At 43.1% G+C, this 17,850-nt stretch overlaps 1 protein-coding gene across 1 annotated transcript; it reads left to right on the top strand.

The window, feature by feature from the left end:
• The first annotated feature begins 230 nt into the window (after positions 1-230).
• Positions 231-12,021, top strand: LOC120999696 (zinc finger protein OZF-like). Its single transcript, XM_040430717.1, has 5 exons — positions 231-282; positions 366-489; positions 607-704; positions 1,756-1,813; positions 10,390-12,021. The coding sequence occupies exons 2-5, from the start codon at positions 405-407 to the stop codon at positions 11,583-11,585; spliced, it is 1,437 nt and encodes a 478-aa protein (XP_040286651.1). The 5' UTR covers positions 231-282; positions 366-404; the 3' UTR covers positions 11,586-12,021.
• The last annotated feature ends 5,829 nt before the right edge of the window (positions 12,022-17,850 follow it).

Here is a 17,850-nt window from a genome sequence, read left to right as displayed (position 1 = left end):
AGGTGAGAGTCTCACATGACATCACTCTTATCTCTAGTAATAAAACAGGGAAATGTCTGGAAAGGTGAAAGACTCTTAGAATCTCTGTAGTGATCGGCGTCTCCCCATACACAGGATTACACAGTAGTGAAGAAGTCGTCTGGTGAGTGTGTGACACCCCGTGTGTCAGGAGGACGGAGCAGGACCCAGAGCCCCATCACCGAGCCTCCACCTCATTCCCTGATACATGAGCAGAAGATCCTAGAACTTACCACCAGGATCACTGAGCTGCTGAGCGGAGAGGTGAGCGCTGCTGGGAATGCTGGGACATTGTACAATAACACCAAGGGAGGGGTCTGGTAATGACTGTGTCCTTGTGTTGTCAGGTTCCTATAAGGTGTCAGGATGTCGCTGTCTATTTCTCCATGGAGGAGTGGGAGTATTTAGAAGAACACAAGGATCTGTACAAGGACGTCATGATGGAGAATCACCAGTCCCTCACATCACCGGGTAAGAGGAGACCTTCCATGACTGTAGAGGGGAGAACAGTTTTGAGAGTCAAATTCCTCCATCATCTGATCATCACATATAGACAATGTATTCAGTCACTGTGTGTATTTCTTACAGATGGATCCAGTCAGAACAATCCACCAGAGAGATGTCCCAGTCCTCCGTATTCCCAGGACTGTCCAGAGGAGAAACCAAATATCTCACTGGATCATCAGGTAGGTGAAGCTGAGGTTTCTACAAATCCTTTATAGACTGATGTAATGGAGCTTTCTACTGACCTCCCCCAGCAGCAGTGGTGTATACTGTAGGCTCCATTGCATCTTGTTGTTGGCTACAAATGGTTTCTGGTGTTATGAAAGATTGTAGTAAATGTTCTCCTGTTTTGACATCCACTTGGTAACTTAGATTTTATGTGGGTAAATGTAAAGTTCTGTAGTGTGGATGTTAGGCTACTTTCACACTTGCGGTAGCCTTTTCCTTGCTACCGCAAGTCCACCGTGCCGCCGAAAGTCGGCTCCGGCCCAATTCACTATAATGGGAGCGGGCCGGATATCCGTCCGCAGCACGGCAAACGTGCCAAGAGGTGTCTGGACAAAAACCGCAGCGTGCTGTAGTTTGATTCCTCCCCCTCTCGGCATGTTTGCCGTGCTGCGGCCGGACCTCCAGCCCACCCCATTATAGTGAATGGGACCGGAGCAGACTTCTGCCAGCACGGTGGACTTGTGGTAGCACAGATCCGGCAGGCTGTTCCGCCGCCGGAACAGGCTACCTCATATGTGAAAGTAGCCTAAGTCATAGACTAAATAATAGCACAATGCCAGGCAGCTGTGTGTACGGCAGATATTGTCATGCATGAAATCAGTGACTCGCTTCTCAGCTACAGAATCTTCCTGCTTTTGCAAAACATTATTACCTTCTCATCTAGAATCAGGTCACCACAAAGGACAAGAGCAAGTGGATATAAGGTTCAGTTTCCAGCAGCAATGACAGGCTCCTTACTAATTATAATAAATGTACCTATGTAAGAACTGGAGGTGATGAGCACAGAGTCTTCTCCAGGATAGGATCAGGTCATTTCATGCAGAAACCTTTCTGTTGATGTGTAAAATACTTGTCTGAATGTTGATCCTGTCTGATCACCACGTGAGGAGATCCTTCTCCTTTAGAGCAGAAAGGTTTATGTCTTCTAAGGTGGTTTTGACCTTCTCCTGAATATAAGATAAACCATCAGTGGAGTATAGTTTTATTTTTTCTTTACTCTTATAGGAAATTTCTGTTGAAATGACGAGGGAACTGGGGGAACCCATTATAGTGTCTGTGATTGGTAAGAGCCTTTCATAAATCTTGTTTTATCATAAATGTCTTTATTAATCTTCCTCGTCATTATTATTGTTCTCTTTACTATTATTGTGAATACTTCATGTAGTGAAATAATTTTCCTTCATCTTCATTGGCACCGGTACAATGAGACACAATATGGACAGATACAAACAAAAAAAGACTTGAGGGTACCGTATTTTTGCCCTATAAGACGCACCGGCCCATAAGACACACCTAGGTTTTAGAGAAGGACAATAAGAAAAAAAAATTTTTTTCATTAGACCTCAGGTCAGACCTCAGCTAACAGCCCCAATCAGACCCCCAATGTTAATAAGACCCCAATAGGACCTCAGCTCAGACCCCAATGTGAATTACCCCCAAACAGACCTCAGATAAGAGCCCTGTGCCTCTAATCAGCCCAACATGACTCTCATCAGCCTCCATTGCCTATCATATCAGCCCCCAGCCACAGAGCATATAAAATAAAATAAAAACTTACCTTTCCTGCTCCGGACGTTGCTTCTCTCCTCCAGCGCAATCCTCTTCATCCTGCCGCTGCCGAGGACCAGGAAGCGGTGGGTACAGAGACTTCACCGCTTCCCAGTCTTCTGGTACTAATGAGCGCTTCCATAATGGAAGCTGTCAGGAATAAGGACCGCCTTATTCCTACTTATTATAATGTTTGCTGTGATAATATATGTTTTATGGTTATGTGTTGTGGTGTAACATGTTCTGGTGTGATTCACATATATATATATATATATATATATACAGTACAGACCAAAAGTTTGGACACACCTTCTCATTCAAAGAGTTTTCTTTATTTTCATGACTATGAAAATTGTAGATTCACACTGAAGGCATCAAAACTATGAATTAACACATGTGGAATTATATACATAACAAACAAGTGTGAAACAGCTGAAAATATGTCATATTCTAGGTTCTTCAAAGTAGCCACCTTTTGCTTTGATTACTGCTTTGCACACTCTTGGCATTCTCTTGATGAGCTTCAAGAGGTAGTCCCCTGAAATGGTTTTCACTTCACAGGTGTGCCCTGTCAGGTTTAATAAGTGGGATTTCTTGCCTTATAAATGGGGTTGGGACCATCAGTTGCGTTGAGGAGAAGTCAGGTGGATACACAGCTGATAGTCCTACTGAATAGACTGTTAGAATTTGTATTATGGCAAGAAAAAAGCAGCTAAGTAAAGAAAAACGAGTGGCCATCATTACTTTAAGAAATGAAGGTCAGTCAGCCGAAAAATTGGGGAAACTTTGAAAGTAAGGGCTATTTGACCATGAAGGAGAGTGATGGGGTACTGCGCCATATGACCTGGCCTCCACAGTCACCGGACCTGAACCCAATCGAGATGGTTTGGGGTGAGCTGGACCGCAGAGTGAAGGCAAAAGGGCCAACAAGTGCTAGTGTGTATTTATGTATTTGTGTTGCCAGGCCAGCAGCCATTTATGAATTAGTTAAAGGCTGCATAGAGAGCCGAGATGTCTGCCTCGGACCTGGGAAACCGCAAACTGCCCCCCCCCCCCTTCCCTGGTGATAGTAGGCCCAGGGATGCTAACGAGGATGGGCCGTTTGCTGGTCACACCTCAGGACAGGGGGCTGCAGACTTTCCGGCGCCTTGTGTCAGCAGGGGGCTTCCTAACCAGACAATGAACAATAATTTGTAATTCTTCATAACTTGTTCAGGAGGGATCGGATGTCCCCAAAATCTAGCCTATCATCTCTGGTATGACGGGTGCATCGCATGGACACCAGACATGGCATATTAACTCGCCTTCATCTTCTTAAAATAAGGATCTCATCTTCTGAGCGTCCTGGACGTGTAGCGTTTGATATGCTAGGGCTCCGAATGATGAGATATGAATTATGAAGAAGGGCTGGGGTCTGTTCCTTCACCAAGGCAACTGGGAAACTATCTTTTTGATATTTTCATACCTGTTCCCTAGTTGGCCAGGGGGCCGGCTGCATGAGTAATGTAGCTTGGCCCAGAGGGGCTGAGCCAGAGGTGGGAGTGAGAATCCCCCTCAGTCCTGCCCCTGGAGGAAAGGTATAAAAATGCTATCCCTGGATATTTGGGTGTCAGAAAGTGGGAGATCCAATCGAATTGGTTTGTGCACTATTACTAGTTTCTCAGCCTTTATGGCTAAGATCATGTGTAGTATCTGTTCTTATCAGTCCGGCGAGCTCGCTCCCGGGCTCTAAACTCCTGTCCATACAGGGCATACCCGAGGGTTGCAGTGTGGCATGGAGGAGAGCAGTGAACCACACAGCATCCCTAGCGTGTATGGCTTGGGTGTAAAGGTACCCTTGCTAGGTGACGAAGGGCTCTGCTGGATCGAAGCCAGGGGCTGAGTTGTTTGGAAGCCCAAGGTGCAGAAGGGCCCCAGGAGAGGTGACCCTGAGGTGCCTTAACTCACGGCACATTTGCACGCACTTCACTTTCACACAATTTGAGCACACTCACCTCTCTTTGCTCGGCTTCAGCCTTGAAAAGAGGAGATATTTTTATAATTCTGTCCGAATGTCCGGGCCGTAATGGCGCATATTCACTTTATTAAATTTTTTATGTTCACTGTGTGTTCACTTTCCACGTTTGTGTGTACACTTTCTTGGGTTACGGCGCCATTATGGGCACCCCCCTAGATGTCTAGGGGGGGGTGAGTGGCCATCCCGGTTCAGCACCCCCCCTGCAAAACTTCTTGGGCTCTCCCGACGGGGACAGCCCAGCCTTGTTGTTGAAGCTCCATGCCGACACCTTGGGTGGCAGCCTAGGTGGAAGCTGGAGCACAGACTTGGTGTACCCTCGGCTGAGGGTTGCCTGGGCGAACCCGGCTTTGGCTGGAAGTAGCCTGTTTGTCTCAGTCCCTTGCAGGAGCCATAGGCCTGGAGAGACTGGGATAGGTTTATGGGGGGCCCTTCTCTTATGGAGAGGGCCTGCGATAGACCGTAGCCTAGTGCAAGTTTTTTGTGTGGGGCGCTGCACAATTTTGTTGCACGGGTGTAGAAAGCACGCTCCTCTGGCTTTAAAAAAAATAAAAATATATAAAAATTACTCTGCCCAAATCTCCTGGGAGGAAAGGACTTAGAACTTTCTTTGTTTTCTCCTTTTTATTTTACAATTGTTTGCCATTTATGTATGTCTCTTGGTAATCATTTTTTGTAACCAAGTACTGTCTATTTTTTATACATTAAACCTAAAAGTTTGATGGTTTGTCTTGTAACCTTACTACCGTGTGTGGGTGTGTCTGCTTGCGAGTGGAACACTGAGGGGTGTCCTGTCGACCTTATAACGGGCAGGTGGTGGCGGCAAAAGTTTTGTGTTATTGCGTGGGTGTGCTTGCAGGCTTCAGTTGGCGATTTATGCTCGAGTTACGGCATGGTGCAGGACGTAACAGCGTGTGAGGGCGTGAGCTGAATCGGCCTGAAGGGCTTGGGCAACCCTTGTCTGGTCTGGTCCCCGGTACGTGACAGAAGCACTCATTAGTATTTCCCCTATAAGATGCTGGGAAAAAATGTGTCTTATAGGGCGAAAAATACAGTAAATGCCGATTCTAAATAAAGGTCAAATAATACGATTGGCCTCAGTTATGAACCTGCGGTATGTGGACCCATGGGGAACATGTTGTGTCTTTGGGTATTTGCACCAGTGGGAACCAGATTTAGTGGGATCCATATTGTAGCTGATCAGACAAGAAGAGAAATGGCTAATGAGTGGAGTGGGATTGTGGTGTTCATGATGTTTAGGAGAAATTAATTCAAGGGCACTTTGCACATGACATACTTCCTGAGTATTTTTTACTGAAACATAAAATATTTCTCATCATATGTCTGTTTCTGGGTATTCACCTTTGGGGTTGGGGCTGAAGTTATTTAGGCTGTGTAGTCTGGAGTCTGAATAATGTACCAGTGTTATGAGGGGACACGTCATAGGGAGCATTATGCGCCTTTGTGCGGTAAAACCAACCCGTGCCCTTCATTCTCCAGGTCATTAGAATTGTGGCGATACCCATTATGCGGTGTGTATGACTTTTTAAGCAACCCAAAAACAGTGAATTGACTATTTTTTGCAAAAAATTTTTTCCAGTACACAATTTGCCGTATGGGATAAATATTTTTACATTTTAATTGTTGGGGCATTTTTGAATGTGGCGATGCCTATATTTTAGAGATGAGCGAATTGTTTATATTTTGAAATTCGTTCATGCTTTGTTTACTGGTAAAAGGTGAATTGCGTTATGGATTCCGTTACCACGGACCATAACGCAATTCTATGACAGAATGCATAATGTAATGCCATAATAGAAGTCTATGGGCTGCAAAACGGATCCGTCCTGTTTTGTTAGCAGGGGAGTCCTCTCCTGCATAACAGAAACGGGACAGATTCGTTTTGCAGCCCATAGATTTCTATTATGACGGAATGCCTGTAAAGGCATTCCGTTATGCATTCCGTCATAGAATTGCGTTATGGTCCGTGGTAACGGAATCCATAACGCAATTCACCTTTTACTAGTAAACGAAGCGTGAACGAATTTCATAACCTGAAATTTGCTCATCTCTACCTATAATGTTTATTTTTTATTTTAAATTTGGGGGAAAAGGGGATGATTTGAATTCCTATATATATATTTTTAACAACTTTTTTTAAACGCTTTTTAAAAGTTCCCCTAGGGAACTTGAACCCGCGGTAATCAGATTGTTTTGGTCATAGACTCCAACGCTTTTCCTTTGAAGTCTATGAGAATTTTGCTATGTCTGTATGGAGCCTTGCCATAGGCAGGGTCTCCATAGGAACAGAGCTGCGGCAGCCTCGGATCATTCAGGAGGTCCGGGGTTGCCACAGGTTATGAACGGCCCCCGATCACCGCTAGAGGAAGCAGTTAGTCCTGGGAGCGTGCCCCATATCAACCAGAGTTTAGCTGTCATTTCCTCTGCAGTGCAGATTATAAAATAAAAAGCTTAACTCTTCCTGTAAGCAACAAGACACTTTTTTGGGGAGTTTTCCCACTACGGATGATTTCTTCCCTATAACGACTAGTAAATTGGCACAGATAGTGGCCGTGGTTGGACAATGTTTCTCTATGCTGCAGCCAACAACTACTACAACGTTCAGCTTTACCACCCAGTGCAGTTTTGCAGGTGCTACATCCAACACAGCGGAACAAATCTACAGGCAAATCAGAGCATGCCGCATTTTCACATCCATGACATGTTCATTAATGTGCAAAATTGTGCACTACGGTACTGTCAGCAATAGACAGATTTTCCCTGCGGATTTCACCGTTTGCAATGCATGGGGTGAAATTTGCGGAATAGTCTGCAACACAATCTGCATTTAAAGAGGACACATCACCTGTCCTGACATGTCTTAGTAACGACTTCCTTTACCCATGTAATAACACTTCAGCTTTACTGATGACTCTGTGTTGCACCATTCCACTATTATTCCTACTGGGTGTTACCAGTTAGGGGTGTGTCCCTGCACAGTCTGCTACTGTCAGCAGTGATAGGATAGTGTCAGACTGTGCAGGGATACACCTCGAACAGGCAACACCCAGCTGTCACTTTATCGTAGACTGCTGGCAATTTGTTCATAAACCTCTAGTGGGAATAGTAGAGGAATGGCACAACATAGTCATAAGAATGGATGCTTCAGAGTTGTTGTTACATGGGGCATACAAGTAGTTATTAAAACAGACATGTCAGGAGAGATGACAAGTCCTCTTTAACACTTAGATAACCCACCTTCAAAAGTATACATCAGTCTCCATAGAATATGCTACAAATGTCTGATCAGTAGGATACTTCCACTGGGACCTGCACTGACCAGGAGCCTGGCTTCCCTTGTAACCCCCCAGTGCCTCTGTGCAGACAAAACAGAACATGTAAGGCTTCATGTTGTTCAGTCTCCATAGATATCTAGGTATAGTGATGAAATTCACAGATACGCATTAACCTCTTTCCATGAAACAATGTTGCTACGGATCTCGTGGAACCACTGTGCCTAAAACTGGAAAATACTACAAGAGTGGAATCCAGACAGAAGGCATCCGACCTAGAGGACAGGGCAAACAGAGAAACAAACTTAGAACTTGTTCAAATCTCTGATCAAGACTTCTGGAACCCGGACATACAAAGACATCGACTAGAAACTTGTTCAGACCTAGATCCCAGACATACGGGGACCTGTCCAACCAGTAACAACTGGGAGGACCACTGCAGACATGACAGTAACGTCTGGAACCCCAAAATACCAGAATAGCAAGCAGGCATGGAATTGATTTCTGGAACCCAGGCACACTAGGCAGGAAAAGGCAGACGCAAATACTGTTACACATCCGGGGTCTGGCCACACAACAGACAGAATTCACCAAAAAGACAGAACTTTGGAACTAAATAGCAGAACTAATGAGCACGTGGACAACAGGTGCAGATTCCGACAGACTGGGGAATTAACCCCTTCAGAACCAGATTGGAGAGACACATCACGATAGAGCTATTCACACCCACAACTAAACCGCGACAGTACACAAAACAGAAGCAGCAGTGCACTACCACACCAACACATGGCCCTAGTTACACAACCATGATATCCAACAACCAGCCCACACAGTATACAATGGCAAATAATGAACAGACATATAACAAATGTATAAACCTAAAAAGTCGTTCCACAAACAACAATTGAATGCCCAGTATATAAAAGTATATTTTATTTCATAATAGTAAATAGTACATAATAATAAAAATATAACAAATAACAAAAAAGTGATGAATTTTAGAGAGTCAGCGGAAAAAACTCCGGATGCCGCAGTCCCCCGGGCCTGTGTCTCTATAACCCACCACAAGATGGAACACATGTAGGGCATGTATTGGATACACAATGTGGTGATGGGACAGAAAAGTAGGGAATATAAATATACACCCAATGCGATAATCTAGTCTGTAATCATCACCTAGATGTGTGGCTGCAGGATGAGACGTATGGATCCTAATATGTCACAGATGTAGACATGGACAAAAAATATATAAGTATATCATAGATTGCCCATATAGGGTACTGCAGGTAAAAGAGACCCCATAAATAAGATCAACTAAAAAGCTGTAAGCAGAGGGACTCAACCTGAAGTGTAAGATGAAAAATCACAGATCACAACATACCCTGAGACATGGTGGAGGGCAGAGACAGCAGGCACAGGACAGGCAAAGGACCCCGACGCGCGTTTCGCCTCAGCTTCGTCAGGAGGTAATGTGAGTGTGGCCATAAGCTCCTATTTATACCCCCCATGTAGCCTCAGGCGTGATATAATAAAATGCAGCAGCTGATACCTACTATTGAGCGCTATTGCCCGGTGATGCACGCCGAGTCAAACATGGCGGCGCCGCATTCATCAGGAGGAGGGGTGGAACGCAAGCCATGCGTTCCAGCCCGCCTCCCAAGGAAACGTAGCGGCGTCCCCACGTGACCCCGCGCACAGCGCATCAAGGCACAGCGTTGTATCAGCCATACAGAACAAAATAAGGTCAAAAAGAAGGACTAAGACTACACAGGGGGTATCACATGACGACTCAAATGCATCTGAGTACATATATATATATATTACTCTCATTGTCCGGAGAGAGACATGATCACATAAAACAATATATTTGAAAAACTATAAATGCAAATACAAAAGTGGATATCATAAATAGGCAGTACCTCAACCAGTGTACAGTTAGATATATAAATACAATACACATCGGAGATATGCCTAATAGTATACATCATTATCATTCATATCAAATGTAACTGTATTTTTATGCATTAACTGAATACAAAGTGGCATGCAGTTATGTAAGTGGGCACACCAGTGGGAGCTGTCTGTAACATACAGCTGGGTTCCCCTTGCAACTGCCAAGATCAGAGCTACCAACCCCTTCCCAATCACACTTATGGCACGTTGATTGGTTGGTATGGCAGCTGGAGGCCTAACAATGGCCTCCAGGCCTTCCATGTACCGAAGCATATTAGGTCTTGCCAGAGGCAGGGTCTAATAGGCTGTCAGTGTGAAACTAACAGGTATAATTCACAGAAATACAGAAGTATTGCAGTGTATTTTACCAGAGTTCAGTCTATTAAAAGTTCAAGTGCCTTGTGGGACTAAATAAAATTATATAAAAAATAAAATGTTTAAAAATATTTGCAAAAGTAAAAATAAAAAAACCCATTTTGCCCTTTAAAAATTATTTATGTCAAAGAGTAGAAATAAAAAAAGTACACATAATTGGTTGTGTCTCATCTGTAAGAACTTGAACTATTAAATGATCACATTATTTGCTCACACAGTGAACACCATAAAAAATATGTTTTTGTTCATCCCAACGGATTAAAAAGTGATTAAAAAGAATGTTGTACCTCAACATGGTACCAAAGAAGCGGTAAAGTCATCCTGCAAAAATGTTTTCTGCAAATGTCCTACAGTATTTACTTTGTTTCCTGGGTTGTTATTGTCTCAATAAAGCTTGATTGGTTAATAAAAAAATATCTGCTTTGGGAAATATGAAAATTTTGTTTCAACTTCCAGGTGAAGACTGGATGACTGACTCCCATGGACATCTCCATTTATCTTCCTATCCTGAAGCAGAATATAACAATACCACACAAGATAATTCAATAACTCTTAATGTACCCTCAGTCCTTTACAGCAGAGATGTATACACTAATACCACTGGTCACAAGAAACCTTCAACTAATCAATCTCTGTTTGGTAAAACAAGAACAAAACAGAGACGTGGGAAAACATTTTTACGTGAGAAACAGCTAAAAAAGGAATCCAGTTCTTTTTCATGCTCAGAATGTGGAAAATCTTTTTCCAGCAAATTAATCCTAGTTGGACATCAGAGAAGTCACACAGGAGAGAAGCCATATTCATGTTCAGACTGTGGGAAATGCTTTATGTGGAAAGGTTCTCTCGAGAGGCATCAGAGAAATCACACAGAGGATAAGCCATTTTCATGTCCAGAATGTGGGAAATGTTTTAGCCAAAAATCTAGTCTTCTTAGACATCAGAAAGCTCACACAGGAGAGAAACCATTTTCATGTTCAGAATGTGGGAAATGTTTTAGCCAAAAATCTGGTCTTTATAGACATCAGAAAAGTCACACAGGCGAGAAGCCGTTTTCATGTCCAGAATGTGGGAAGTGTTTTAGTCAAAAATCAGATCTTCATAGACATCAGAAAGCTCACACAGGAGAGAAACCATTTTCATGTTCAGAATGTGGGAAATGTTTTACACGTCAGTCAGGTTTTATCCAGCATCAGAGAACTCACACAGGGGAGAAGCCATATTCATGTCTAGAATGTGGCAAGTGTTTTAGTCAGAGGTCGCATCTTGGTATACATCTGAGAACTCACACAGGGGAAAAGTCATTTATGTGTCCTGAATGTGGGAAGAATTTTGGTGTGAAATCATTGCTTATAGATCATCTAAGAATTCACACAGGAGAGATGCCATTTTCATGTTCAGAATGTGGGAAATGTTTTAGTCTTAAGTCAAATCTTGCGAGCCATATGAGAAGCCACTTAGGGGAGAAGCCATATTTATGTTTAGAATGTGGGAAATGTTTTACCACAAAATTCTTTCTAGTTGTACATCAGAGAATTCACACAGGAGAAAAGCCATTTTCATGTGCAGAATGTGGGAAATCTTTTAACCGGAAATCATCTCTCCTTTATCATCAGAGAAGTCACGAAGAAGAGAAGCTATTTCCATGTTCTTAATGTGAGAAATCTTTTAGTCAGAAATCGGATCTTCATAGACATCAGAAAGCTCACACTGGGGAGAAGCCATTTCCATGTCCTGAATGTGGGAAATGTTTTAGTCAGAAATCTCATCTTTTGAGCCATCTAAAATCCGAATTAGGGGAGTAACCATTTTCATGTTCAGAAAGTGGGGGGGGGAGGGGGGTTACCCAGCAATAAGGTTTTTTTCAGCATCCAAGAGCACGTCTTGTAGGAGGTACTTTAGTCTGAAATCTTGTCTTGTTAGACATCAGAGAACTCACATTGGGGAGAAGCCATTTATATGTTTTGCATATGGGAAGTGTTTTATTCTGAAATCAGTTCTTATAGAACATCTGAGAATTCACACAGGGGAGGAACTATTTTCTTGTTAAGAATGTGGGAAAACATTTACTTAGAAATCAAGACTTACTAAACATGTTTTGGTAGGAAATGTGACAGATGTGGAGCTTCATTGTAAGGCTACTTTCACACTAGTGTTTACATTTTCTGGTATTGAGATCCGTCATAGAGCCTCAATACCGGAGAAAAACGCTTCCCTTTTGTCCCCATTCATTATCAATGGGGACAAAACGTTACTGAACAGAACGGAATGCTCCAAAATGCGGTCCGTTTGGTTGCATTCCCATACCAGGGAGCAAACCGCAGCAAGCGGTGGTTTTCTTTCAATCATGGAATGCGGAGCACAATGACCCACAATGCATGTCAATGGGGACGGATCCATTTTCTCTGACTCAATAGAAAACGGATCCGTCCCCTTTGACTTTCAATGGAGTTCATGACGGATCCGTCTTGGGTATGTTAAAGATAATACTACCGGATCCGTTCATAACGGATGCAGACGGTTGTATTATCAGTAACGGAAGACTTTTTGCTGAACCCTACCAGATCCAGCAAAAACGCTAGTGTGAAAGTTGACTAAGATCTGCTGCCTAATGATGTCTTCTGATGTGCAAACCCTTGAGGATCGGTGTCATTTAGTAGGGTACAGAGAAATACTCAAAATACCTGCAGTAAACTATTGTGACTATTGTGACAAGTATCATCATGCTTGACCAAAACCCATCACTGTTTAACTCCCTGTCTGCTGCGATTAAAGCTGATTGAGGAGGGTAGCCAAGGGGCACCCCGTTGGAATAAATTCACATTTACTTTTTATTGTCACTCCCATTCTGTCATAGATTGTAAGCTCTTGAGAACAGGGCCCTCGCACCTAGTGTTTCTGTTGTTTATCACCCTGTAATTTTGCAATGTCTTTTGATTTGTACATGAACTCTCTGAATTGTAAAGTGCTGCGGAATATGGTGACGCTAATAAGAAATAAAAATTATTATTATTATCATCATTATGGAAATAGTGAAGCAAAGCTGTGATCTTACTGGTCAGGAGTACAGGACAGAATAGATTACAAAATAATAGACATGAAGGAGAAAGGGGTTTTATTAACTTGGCCCCTTAAACAGTAAAAAGAACTCTTTGGCCAATATGCGACCCATTAAATCTGGACTAAAGGAAATGCAGCCAGTACAGATGCTGTGTGTGGATCTGAACTGAACCTACTTCTAATGTGACAATTGCTGCTAAAGATGGTGTCATCATGGCTATTATTAGAGATGAGCGAAGTGATGATGCACGGCCATCTTGATTGAAGAAACCATGCATCCTGCATGTGATGACGTCATAATGTCACCATGTCATGATGCTGGCCAGCACACTGACATGGTGATGTCACGTCACCACATGCAAGATTTTTGTGCAGTTTCTTCAATCAACATGGCCTCGACGGCCTCTCCGAGAGCAAATAGATGAGGTGAGTATGTTTATGTTTTTTTGGTTTTTTTTCTAACCACCAATTCAGGAAGAATTGATTCATTACCACACAGCGCGAGGAAATTCAGCTTCGTGGCAAATCCAATTTTTCCTGAAATTCAGATCGAAGTCAATTCGTTTCACTTCGATTCACTCAACACTAGTGGCCATAATAGGCGACCGTCGCATCAGCTGGAGTCATAACCACTTGTACAATGATTCTTTAGTGGCTACTGGAAATGTAGATATGATCCACAGAGCTGAAGAGAACCCTACTGTCAGAATGTAGTTCAATAGATGATCCAAAGGCATTGTCTAAGAAAACCTCTACTAGAGGGGGCAGGGCCGGTTTTAGACAAAATGTGGCCCTGGGCAAAATCAAAAGTGGGGCCCCAAATCTTGTAATAATGTGCTAAAAACACAGTCTGACGTCCAGCACCTGCCACCCCCGCTGATCAGCTGTTTGAGGAGTCGGCGCGTGCTGTCCACTACTGCTGTCCCATAGACATACAGCAGTGAGCAGGAAGAGAGAAAGGAGACGGCACGCGCGCACAGCTCCCGCCATCTCCTCAAACAGCTGATCGGCAGGGGTGCCGGGTGCCCCTACAGTACCCTAGTAGTAATAATATAACCAGTGGCTCTAATGTCCCCCTGTAATGCCCCCCACTAGTTCCAATATATAATGCTTTCCCCCATAGTGCCAGTATATATATAATGTTCCACCGTAGTGCCAGCATGTATATAATTCTCCTCCATTCCCCCCAGTAGTGCCATATATATATATATATATATATATATAATGATATCATTCCCCCCCTCCCTAGTGCCCCAGCAGTGTGGACATTTAGTATAAAAAAAGAAAATCACAGATCACAGTTTTATCTGTGGTGCGTGTTGCTGCGTCCTGATACATGCTGTCCCAATGACATCACCGATCCTGCACCAGGTCTCGCGTGATTACGTCATCATGCGAGACCCAGTGCAGGAGGTTGTGTTGATCTCATTGCGGCTTCTTGCGCTGTTCTAATGCCTCACAGGCCTGAGGCTTGTGAAGTTGGACCGCCATGAGTGCACCCCCCTTTATGGGTAGCCGAAGTGGCACCCTAGGCGGATGACTACCCTCGCCTATCTATTGTCCCGGCCCTAATTCAGAGCACATTACCGCAGGAGGTATAGCAGGAGAGGACTGTAACTCCCAGCATGTCTATTATTTAATATCAGAGCATGTTACAGGGGGACATATAAGAGGATGGGACTACAACTCCCAGCATGTCCAAGCCGTTATTATGTAATATCAGAGTACATTATAAAAGGAAGTATAAGAGGAGAGGACTACAACTCCCAGCAGGGTGTTGTAATGTACCCTATTATATAATAATAGCCTGGACATGCTGAGAGTTGTAGTCATCTCCTGTTTTACCTCCTCTGATATTACATAACAAGCTGGACATGCTGGGAGTTTTAGTCCTCTCCTCATCTTGTAATGTACTCTGATATTGCATAACTGGAGGTATAATAGGAGAGGACTACAACTCCCAGCACTTCCCTGGCACTTACATTGAATCCTTCACTTCTTTCATGCATCACTGGTCTTCTTCTTCATTACTTAACTTTAATGCATAGCTCCACCTCCTGTTCTGGTCACATGATGGTGAGGTCATCGCAGGTCCTTCATCCCACTCTTCTCTGCTGAGCTCTGCCTCCTGCATGTGACATCATCACAGGTCCTACAGCTCCAGTAGAAGAGTGTTTCTGGTGTCCGGAGCTGTCAGTTTTCAGAGCAGCACTGTGGTAATGACTTGTGTTATGTGTACAGGGAGGGGGCCTTACATTGTATTGTAAAGTACAGCTGTTCAGCTGTCCGCCCGTCCACTTCCAGGTACGTTTAGCTGAACAGCAGCACTGAAGCAATTGCCCAGTTTGCCGGCCCTGAGAGGGGGATATTACTGGTGTAGAAGGGATCAATTTCCACTTCCAATCTGTCATTAAATATCCTTGAAGTTTTTAACCTAACATGGAATTCTATTTATGGAGGTACAAACTACTACCATGGAAAGGATAAATTCTAGGATTTATCAAAACTGGTGCAATGGAAAACAATTGCCCATGGTAACCAATCAGATTGATACTTTGATTTTCCAAGGGAGCTCTGTAAAATTAAAGTTGGAATCTGGTTGTTATGGGCAAGTCAGTTTTCCTTTTCACAAGTTTTGATAAATCTCCCCCAGTGTGTCTATTAGGGTACTTGTGCTCATATGCAGACAATCTGCATTTAAATCCAAGAACGCACATAAATCCGCACTATTTATTACGGTTTTGGTGCAGTTTTTGTTGTGGTTTCCGCTTTATGTTAACAACCCCATTGAAGTCTATGGAGAAAACCATGCTACAGAAGGTGCGGAATCACACAAATGATTGACATGCTGCAGCTTTTAAAATCTGCAGAGCTGGTCAATTTCCGCACAGAAGAAAAAAAGCAAAATACATGAGATTTGTCAAATGGATTAAAATGGAAAATCTGCCACAAAAGTTCAATTCTGAAATGTCATCTCCATTTTCCTTTAATTCTTGTGAAACACCTAAAGGGTTACCGAAAATTTGTAAAATCAGTTTTGAATACCTTGAGGGGTGTAGTTTCTAAAATGGGGCCATTTATGGGTGGTTTCTATTATGTAAGCCTCACAAAGTGACTTCAGACCTGAACTGGTCCTTAAAAATTGGGTTTTGGAAATTTTCTTAAAGATTTTAAGATTTGCTTCTAAACTTCTAAGCCTCTAATGTCCCCAAAAAAAGAAAATTTCATTTACAAACTGATCCAAACATGAAGTAGACATATGGGAAATGTAAAGTAATAAGTATTTTAGGAGGTATCACTATTTGTTTTAAAGCAGAGAAATTTAAATTTAGAAAATTTAGTGTTTTCTTTCTAAATAAAAATTAAATATTTTGACTCAAATTTACCACTGTCATGAAGTACAATATGTGACGAGAAAACAGTCTCAGAATGGCTTGGATAAGGAAAAGCGTTTTTAAGTTATCACCACATAAAGTTTGCAAAAAATGGCCTGGTCCTTAAGGTGAAAAATGGCAGGGTCCTGAAGGGGTTAACCCTCTCAAGTTTATGATGGTCCTGTACTCTCCCCTTGGCTTTTTTTTACCAAAAAAAGGCCAGAGTAGTACCCCGTCCGTACCTTCTTCTGATGGAGGACAGGAGATAAGTGCACCTTTTTAGAACAAGCCTTTCTACCTCTTTCTCCAAAGCCTCTTGAGCTCCCCCACCTATCTGTAACTAAGAACTTTTCTGGGGGACGACTTTTGAACTCTAGTCTAAATCCTGGCACTGTTGGTAATTTTGCGCCAAGCTGGGAGAAAGTCTAAAAGCTATCCTCCCACCCTCATTGGGGGTTGTCTTTTTTGGATGGGCCACAATTTTCTGAACCCCCCTGATTCCTAAACAAGAAACCACTGGACCTGGAAGAAGAAAATTCCACTTGGAATCTCTCTTATTTGGACTTTTTTCTTTCCAGGGAAACCTATTCTGGCGAAAGAAACTTTCCTGTTTACAAAAACTAGAGGGGAAACCCTTCTTCCTATCTCCCTCCTTTTCAAGAATGTAATCTAAAGAAGAACCAAACAAATATCTACCCTCACAAGGAATATTACAAAGTCGATTTTTTGAAGCCACGTCCCCTGACCATTTCTTGAGCCAAAGGGCCCTACGAGCAGAATTAGCCAGGGAAGATATACAGGCAGATAATCTAACCGCATCGAGAGAGGCGTCGGCCAGAAAATCAGCTGCTTTGGTAATAACAGGGAAGGACTCCAACAACTGGTCCCTAGGAGTTTTGTCTCTAATTTGATCCTCCAACTGTTTAACCCATAGAATGAGAGCTCCAGCAGTACATGTAGCCGCAATATTAGGCTTAAGGGAGGTCCCTGCCGACTCCCAGGTCCGTCTCAGGAAGCTATCCACTTTCCTGTCCATAGCGTCCTTAAGCTGCCCATAATCATCAAATGGTAGAGACGACCTGCGTGATACTTTAGCAATCGGCACATCAATCTTGGGAGTATGATCCCATAGAATTAAATCTGCATTGTCAGAGGGATATTTGCGCTTAACCGATGAGGGAATAAAATTGTGCTTATCCACTCATTTTTCATGGCCGCCACATTTTTGTAAATGAAAAAAGAGCTCTTTTTTTCTACCTTCCAACCCCTCAAACATTACATCCTGAATCAATCTCACTTCCTTGGGATCCTCAATATTCATAGTGGCCCTGATGGCCTTTAAAAGTTGATCCACTTCTTGGATGGGAAAGAATGGCCTACCACCCCTATCCTCTACGGACGATGAGTCGGACAGGACCTCACCACTTTCTGCCAAAATATCCTCATCTGAACTTGAGAAGTCAGAACAATTATGCGCAAAAGGGGA

Source organism: Bufo bufo, chromosome 4, assembly GCF_905171765.1.
Source record: "Bufo bufo chromosome 4, aBufBuf1.1, whole genome shotgun sequence".
Classification (NCBI taxonomy): domain Eukaryota; kingdom Metazoa; phylum Chordata; class Amphibia; order Anura; family Bufonidae; genus Bufo; species Bufo bufo.
The sequence above is the reverse complement of the archived record's forward strand: the minus strand, read 5'-3'. Positions and strand labels throughout refer to the sequence as shown.